At 39.2% G+C, this 8,996-nt stretch overlaps 1 protein-coding gene across 1 annotated transcript; it reads right to left on the reverse strand.

Annotated features, from left to right (window-relative positions):
• Window positions 1–6,925: 6,925 nt before the first annotated feature.
• Window positions 6,926–8,667, reverse strand: LOC124144787 (beta-1,3-galactosyltransferase 5-like). Its single transcript, XM_046514346.2, has one exon. The coding sequence runs from the start codon at window positions 8,288–8,290 to the stop codon at window positions 7,349–7,351; it is 942 nt and encodes a 313-aa protein (XP_046370302.2). The 5' UTR covers window positions 8,291–8,667; the 3' UTR covers window positions 6,926–7,348.
• Window positions 8,668–8,996: the final 329 nt, after the last annotated feature.

Here is an 8,996-nt window from a genome sequence, read left to right on the forward strand (position 1 = left end):
TCACAATCGGTGTGTTGAATTCTCACTTGTTAGCCATTCACAGCTAGTTCTTAGTTAAAACATCAATTGCAATATCTGACACGCGCACCTAGACTTGCCAAGTCTCTAAGGCAATAATTATTAAATTAAATCATGAGTTCTATATTATGTAAATAATGAGAACAAGTTGTCCCTATAAGAGACTAGTACTGTCCATTTATCTAGACTTGTCTATTAGGAGGATAGAATTACTACACATCCATCTTCTTTTAGTATAGCCTTGGAGCAAGGCTAGCTCTCACCACACTCCTGGAAACCACAGTGTTATTCCATTGTATAGTGTCTCGCTGTACACTGGCTGTTATGCTAGTAGTCTCCTAAACGTACAGCTCTTGATTGAATTATCTCCATAGCGACGTTTATCTGAATGTCTACAGCGTCCTCGTTATAACAGAAAGCCAACCGACTGTGTCTGTAAACATACCGCACGTAGCTATTAATAGCGTTGTACATTCAGCTGGCTGTAAGGTTTGTGAAATATGTAGGAGGATGTTCCCAGAATATTGTACTAATCAGCTTAAATAGAGGTTTAATATTAATGAATAACTTTGTAAACATATGAGAAAACATATCATATAGATAGGAGTTCGAATATATATAATTATCATTGTAAGCTTTTCATATCGGTCCAAATAGGATGCGTCGTCAACACACTCACTCTTTATATAGAAAGTTGAAGAACGGGCTGTTCAGTTAAGCGCCAATCGCTCGAGAGAAGAGACGTGTCCAGACAACGCTCTTCAGACGTGATAATAACATTCGTTGTTTTCTATTGAATATTGAAGGGGTTTCGTCGCTTTTATTTTTGTTACAACTGACTTTTATTTTAAAGTAGAAGAAAAAGTATACGACTTTTAAATTGTAAAATCACACATATGTCATTAATATCATGGCATGATGTATAATCAGAGACCATATCGTCTCTGGTATAATATATCACAATTTGTATTGATAACTCATTATGCATTGTTTATATTTTTTTCATTTCTTAAAGTGAATTTTAATGATATTACATAATTTACCATCCAAATCTTAAGCTTTTGCCGACACATTTTGGTATATAACAATATAATAAATATACTTAACTGTATTCAGATATTAAAAATGTAAAATTCTTATATGACATAATATTCATGAAATACTTTTAATGAACTAGGTAGCATCAACTTTGTAATCGACTTTGTCAATATGTCTGACTGAATGAGATTACATGGAGGTTTAATAACGAAAGATAAAAAGAGAGAGTATCAATTAGGTAACTCTTAGATGAATATAATGTAAATGTATTTTGTACAATGGGTCAAATGGCCTTATACAAATAAATCTGTCGGTCGGTCTGTCTGTCTGTCTGTCTGTCTGTAATAAAATCTCATACGGAGGTAATCCCAATGAAGTTAACCTCGAAACGTGTTAGTTATGGACATGAGAGAGAGCCCCGTTCTAAATGTAGGACCTGGCCTTCAAATGTCCGCGGAGCGGTCTGGTAGCCTAGTGGTTAAAGCGTTCGCACGTCACGGGTTCGATTTCCCACATGGGTACAATGTGTGAAGCCTATTTCTGGTGTCCCCCGCTGTGATATTGCTGGAATATTGCTTAAAGCTGCGTAAAACCATACTCACTCACTCACTCAAATTTTCGTTTCGCATCTATGAATAGAGACATCACATTCAAGCTCTGTGTGTCGGAGGGTGATCTCATATGACATTTTTCGCATGTTAGTGCTAAGTATCTGTTGAATGCTTTGACGTGATATATGATGATATTTTACTATTTACTTAAGATACCATGTCAAGCATAGGTCATTGATTATGTTGACAGAATCACGTTTGTTTTTTGTTTAAGCGTGTGTTGTGATCAAAACATTTATCCGACCCCGCTACTCACAGATGAAAATTTCGTGTTTTGAAGCAGTGACCAAAAGATATCCTGTCTACAGCAAAAAATATCACGACGGGGAACTCGGGTCAGTATAAGTAGGTTCATATTGGACATGAACCAAGACAATGTCCATCTATCTTTACAGGCCAGCTTACCGAACTTGAACATCGGAAGCATATCTCGGACGCTGTATTATACCCGATCTCATTAGTCTCGGGCATCGGTGCGTCCGTCATTAAGATGACCAATTAAAAATCCATATAAACCTGCGTCTGGGAAATAGACACTGTTAACTGTACTTGGCAACCGAAATGGTACTATGGAGCCGAGTTCACCGTGTGTCCAGTTGTGTTAGAAACAAACAAAATGTGACCTTCTCTCATCATTTTTATTTTCAACAGCAAATTATAAGGAATCCGACCTCATTTTTTAGAAAAATGTGCCCAAGAAACACTTCTTTATTCAGCCGTATGCCTCCACCACCAACCTACCAAATCCTATTAAAACCAAATTTTTGCTCCTAACGAATATCTCCCTGTGTTAAGATCTGAGCACACCTGCATAGAAGGTTGTCTCAGGGGATACCTAAACAAACTTTTACCGCCCAATTTATGCAACATCCGTGAGCTTTTGAGCTGTCAACTCCCTTGAGCGACTCAGTTTTCTTTACCACCGTCATTCGGAAAGATCAAGTGATGAGAATGTCTTCGCAATAAAAGGGTTAATGGAAGGCTTCACAACAGAAGTCTGATCTGATCAATTCTATTGAAATACTAAATCCACTCTTCATTCTTTTCATAACGATTTTACCCAACTGTTCCCAACATGAATAATGGAATCGATCAATAAAGGAAAAGGTAACCTCTAGACCCTGACTAAAACAGATCAATAACTATCGTAGCCTATTTGTGATAGCTATTCGCACTTGTATTCAACAAAAGGTAACACACTTCGTTAAATCAGGTAACATTTTAAGTTCGGCACAAGCTGTTTAAGCGGGATAACAGGATGCTTTTCAAGCCAAAATATAATATATTTTTAAAGTATTGTTTTATAAATTCTTTGATAGGCATTGGATGAACATGAATACACGATACTTTGTACTTTTAGGGAAAGCAACTTCTTTCTTTCTTTGTCACGTCGTTTCAGAGCTACATCTTGCGCCTTCATCAACAATCAACTGATGAAGGCGCAAGAAGCTCCTCTGAAACGTCGTGACAAAAAATTGCTTTCCCTAAAATTTGTCATGTATTCATATTATTTGTTTACCTTGAGACAATCTTGAAGCTCTCAAAGAAAATATTCTATTGTGCTTTTGTATACAGAGTTTTTTCTTGAAGTTGAAACAATCAACATTTTTCAATAATGTTAGCCAAATTTATGTATTTTAAAATTCAACTCCCAAAATGGATGCTGCACGGAGATTTGGTAAGAAATCTATGAAGATTTAATATTTACAAACGAATAATATGTTTGCATTAACATTCCCAAAAACTTATATAAGTATCGATAACCCTGATGTCGATAATTACCCATAGTTAGTTAGGTATTGAATAACTGTAGATTATCATATATTTATAGGGGGCTCGTTTGGTTTGAATCCCGGTTCGACATGATTATGTTTCTAGGTTTGTCAGCGCCATACCCATGCTCGTGGATTCATCGAAATGGTAAATGTCTAAAACCAGTTTCACTTCGGGCAACGCCTACGTCACCGTTAACCTACCCCCCACCCCCACCCCCCACACATATATACACACCATTACGCTGCGCCGCCTAACTCTACCGTCACCACAATCCCACCCACACCATTATCCCAACCCCCCTCCCCTCCTCCCCTCAATACTACCCTTACCACACCGCACTGTTTCCTTGCTCCACCCACCACTATTTCCTTACTCCACCCACCACTATTACCCTACTTCCATCGCCACCATTACCCTACCCTATCCCTATCTCAAAAGTATTTTTTTCCAAAAGTTGTGAACGTTTTTACTGGATTTATGTAGACTTTAAGAAAAGCTTTTTATTCTGTTGATAGGAAATTACTATGGTATTAAGTAATGAATAAAATGTACATGCTAAATTATTTTCTGTACTGAGAAATATGTGTTAAAAATAATAGCAGCTGTAAAAACATCCAAGCCACCATTCCTGATTATTTTGATGTTTAAGTGGAGTCAGACAAGGTTGTGCTATCAACCCGTTTTCATTTGCACATGTTTTATTTAGAATTTTATTCCGTAATAGAAGATGCATATGTAAGAGATGTATTTATAAGTGTAGAATATTTTGAACTACTGTTATTATTGAATGCTGTTGAGATTTGTATTTTTGATGACAGTGTTATTAGCTTGCCAAGAAAGATTGACATTTTAAGTAAATGTTGTAAATCATAAGGCTTACAGGTAAATATGGATAAATATAGAATTTACATTTAGATGGAAGACATGGGCATCTTGTGTTATATTGTTGTTATAGATGTTATATAGGCATGGTTTTGGATTATGCATGTGTTTATCAAAGCATTTGAGATATTTCACATTTTCTTTAAATTTTCAGGCACATATTAGAGGCTGTGGAAAACAAAACATTATCAGAGTCATTGCTGGCTGTTGAATATTAGGTTACAAATATCAATATTAGGGATTTAAGAAGATATATATGTTTGCTCGTGGACAGAACGTCTGCACCGGAAAACAGGGGTCTTGGGTTCGATCCCCGACCGCATCATACCAAAAGACTTTAAAAGATGGTGCGTGTTGTTACCCTGCCTGGTGCTCGGCTTTAAGGGGCAAAAACAAGAACTGGTCGGAGTAGTATAAGCAGTCACACACACACACACACACACACAAGCACACACACACACACACACACAAACACACACACACACACACACACACACACACACACACACACACACACACACACACACACGTACTTAACGTCGCTATGTGAGTGCAACAATCTTGAACCCGACGCCAAACCGCATTTCACCATGCCCCAACATTATCCTACCATTAGTTAAGCCACCACAACCAGTACAGTACTCCAAGCTACGACCGACTTATAGGCGTACACTGTGCTAAAACATGAAAGTTGCTATTGGCACTATTTGCCAATGATCCAACTTAAATAACGTCAATCTTACGCTCATATTTGGTAAATATTGACTTTCCCGTAAATACTCGCTATCGGTACACATATTTGTGAGACTCCACGCTCCCCCCCCACCCCCCGATACCCCTGCCAGTACGGACCGCTCCCTAGCACTCTTGAGATAGCGGCACAGCTGATAACAAAGCCAGGCAAACACTCGTCAATCTCTTCCCAAAGTTTTCGCCAATGTGTTCAACAATGTGCTCAGCGCAGTAAACACCGCTGCGTGCTCATTCCAGTTTTTATTTCCATGCTGTTTGAGTATTGTATATGAATTCTTTAACTTCCTAATATTTAGACCTATTTTTATTGAGATTACATTTACGCTTGTAATTTAAATTACCATAATCAATTTGTCTTCATTTGTTAAAGCGTTTGGCAGTAGGTCAGAGCAACCCATGCCGGCCATAAAAGGCGACTAACGGGATCGGGTGTTCAGGCTCGCTGACTTGGTTTAATGCATGTATTGTATCGGTTATCACCCATTAGTTACATGTACACGCCCCATTTGTCACACACTTCTATATTCCCAGTTGTTACACAGCCTGGGAGGCGGCCAGGAGGGGATTAATTAAGAAAACACTTACTAAGTAATGGACCAGTCCTCACCTACAAAGTAATGGACCAGTCCTAACTGGAGAACATAAGATTACCACAGAGACCAAAATACATACTGATTTCTAAGCTGGGGTTTTAGCACAAATGTTATTGTGAAATGTTATGATATGACTAAAAGGCAACTAATCTGTGTTGAATGAATGGTTAATCTGTCTTTGGTGAATTAGTTGTTAATGTATTTATTATATTCTACTAGAGTCAGGTCTGACCTCCAGGTTTAATCATTTTTTTAAAGTATGTTACCTTGGTATACAGGGTTTGTTTCAGCCGCATAGCCATACAAGGCAAACCAATCAAATTCGAAAAAATCCTTAATAATTCCAAAGGTGATCCTTGATCAACACCTCACTTGACGCAAACATACAGAATATGTGGAAAAAAGATGTAAAAAAAAATGCACGTATTACGGGCAATTTCAGGCACATCTTGGGGTACATCGAGAGACACTCAGCTGGACTGCTACAAATCACTTATCAGATCAAAAATAGACCATGGTTGTGAGGCCGTCCACTCAAATACTGTCTTGAGTCATCTGGACAGAATACAATACAAAGCCCTAATGCTGGCCACAGGTGCAGCAACAGGCACTTCACTAGAAGCACTACAAGTAGAAACCCTAAGAAGAGAGCAGTCAATATTATATTTATATCAAATGATATACACAAAGAAAATACAAGTTTACTTTTCTACAGTATCTTTATAGAAGTACCTAAAGTACAAGACTGCTTTACTACTTTTCTTGCATCACTCCATTCTAAGGTTAGACCAGTCCGTGCCTTCAGCCATTACCTATGTTGTTTTAAGGTGTGTAATGTTGTTGTTGTTGGTTTGTTGTTTAACGCCGCACTCAGCAATATTCCAGCTATATGACGGCGGTCTGTAAATAATGGAGTCTGGACCAGACAATCCAGTGATTGATATCGTGAGCATCGATCCACGCAATTGGGATCGATGACATGCATCAAACCAAGTCAGCGAGCCTGATCACCCTATCCAGTTAGTCGGCTTTTACGACGAGCATAGTCACCTATTACGGCAAGCATTTTAAGGTGTGTGACAAACGGGACGTGTAACTAATGGTAGGATACCATCGTATCACCAGGAATAGTGACCAGTTAAACTGATGATTGGTAAACATTGAACCGTTGACTTTGTGAAGTTGCTGTCAATTGACGATGCAGAGTGGGGTATTCCTGTTAAACTAGTATAAGTAAAGCAGGCACACACATAATTCCGTTTAAATCTTTATCCAGAATAACATGGTTTAACAATACATTATTCCGCCATATAAAAAAATCAATAGAGACATGACACACTAGGTAATCGAATCACAATTCTTTCATAACTGTCTATACGTCATACATACATAATGTGGACGGAGGCTTTAATATGGACGTCAGTTTTCAATATTACTAAAACATTCACACAGTTATACGTGATGGTAAAGCTAGTGGTTACAACGTTCGCAGTTACAGTGACAATTTATTAGAATATATTAGCCAAACGAATTCACGCAAAATAAGTTACACATGAAATATAGGTACTGCCTTAATTACGATATTGTGATATTGCGGCACAACCAATGAACGTTATTGTAACCACTTGGTCCGCCGAGAGTGACTAGATCCTCAGAATCATTGCTTGTAAAATCAAATTATTTTCTACAACGCCATGGCTCTTTAAAGGTTTGCCAAATTCTAAAAATAGTGTTATTATCAATATTGGCACCAGCTATCAGTTTGTTCTGTGAGAAATCACAAATGTCTACCTTTTGACCATTTTCGTACCAAGAGGGATGAATCTGCAGCACTGAGGTTCTCGTCGCTCGGGGCAGTATCCCCCCAATGTACACGTCCTCGATTTTTAGAAAGGGCATACGGTAGAAGGCATTTAGCATCGCCAAAGTCACTTCAGCAGGCATGATGTAAGCGTATCCAATCAAATATGCCGGGTAGAACACAAACGGGTACTCTTTAGGAGACACGGTGTGTTTTCCAGATCTGTGACAGAGTGCACGTGGAAGTCTATCACCGAGAATAAAACGTCCATTTATGCTTTCAACTCGCTCCATCATGAACGGCAAATTTACAAACACATCGTCATCCGTCTTCATGACATACCTCACTTTGGAGCATCTCTCTTTCATCCATTTAAAAGCCATCATGATCTTCAGTGTTGGTATGAAATAGGATTCCGTCACGTTTATCTGAAGGACATCATTGTGCATTCGAGACTCGGATTTTAGCTCTAGGTTTTCCTCGGGTGTTGGAGCAACTCCGAACAGAAATACTACCTTCACAGAACGTCCGAAATTGACCAAAGGCCACGTGTTGTCAACTCGGCCCCATGTGTTGCGGATGCTGCTTCTTTTCTCCCTGTCTTTAACGACAGACAGCACAAACACAAGCAAGTCAACGGCCAGAGAGCACGAGTTGTGTGCGGGCGAGAGCAACACGTCATAGTTCAGTCGGTTAAGTATTTCCTTACGTGGAATAAAATACTCTTCTGTTGGAAACACTTCACTGCGATCATAAAGTATTACACAGAACAAGCACGCTCCAAACATACACGGAAATTTCCAACAAACTCTCCGCATTCTGGGATATGGCTCCCAGCCACCCTGGCCTGTTGAGAATTGCACCCTTAAACCACGAGACAGCAGTCGTTCTGTCCTGGTGGCTTAGTTCACAGCGTCCCGACTCACGGCTCGCGGTGAAGTAAGCATTCATTTTTTTCAATGGGGTAGACGACGTCAAGACACGTTCATAGTGTATTCCATAGCGACCGTAGCTTAGGTTTTTGCATAGCTCTGTTTGACCTGGCTTATAGATTATCCTATGGATACAGGAAACAGGGGTAGTGTCCTGATCGGCGTGTCAGTGTTGCGGTCACCATGATCTCTGACCGTACTTCGAGGAGCAGGCGAAGTGGTAACACACGAGTTTGTAGTAATGAGCCACTTGCGCTGTGGGGTTTATTGATGTTCTAAATTTGTCGATATTCTAAACCTTACATGGTTGACTGAATATGACAGGGGCCGATAATGTAAACGCATTTGATGACACACCTGACCTTAAACTGACAGTATGGACAGTATTATCTTTTCGCCTAAACAGTGATCTATTTATTGTCATGTCCGGAAATAGGTGTTCATCGATTCAGTGATACATCAGGGATGACCACGACTATATAGATTGTGTAAGTCTTTCAAAGCGAGGGGATGAGATCAGCTGATCGTTTATTCCAGGTCATTGACGTGGTTCTACTGAAAGTGATGCCCTTGATGTTTGAATATCACACTA

Source organism: Haliotis rufescens, unplaced genomic scaffold (assembly GCF_023055435.1).
Source record: "Haliotis rufescens isolate VD_foot unplaced genomic scaffold, xgHalRufe1.0.p SCAF_8, whole genome shotgun sequence".
In the NCBI taxonomy this organism is placed as follows: Eukaryota; Metazoa; Mollusca; class Gastropoda; order Lepetellida; family Haliotidae; genus Haliotis; species Haliotis rufescens.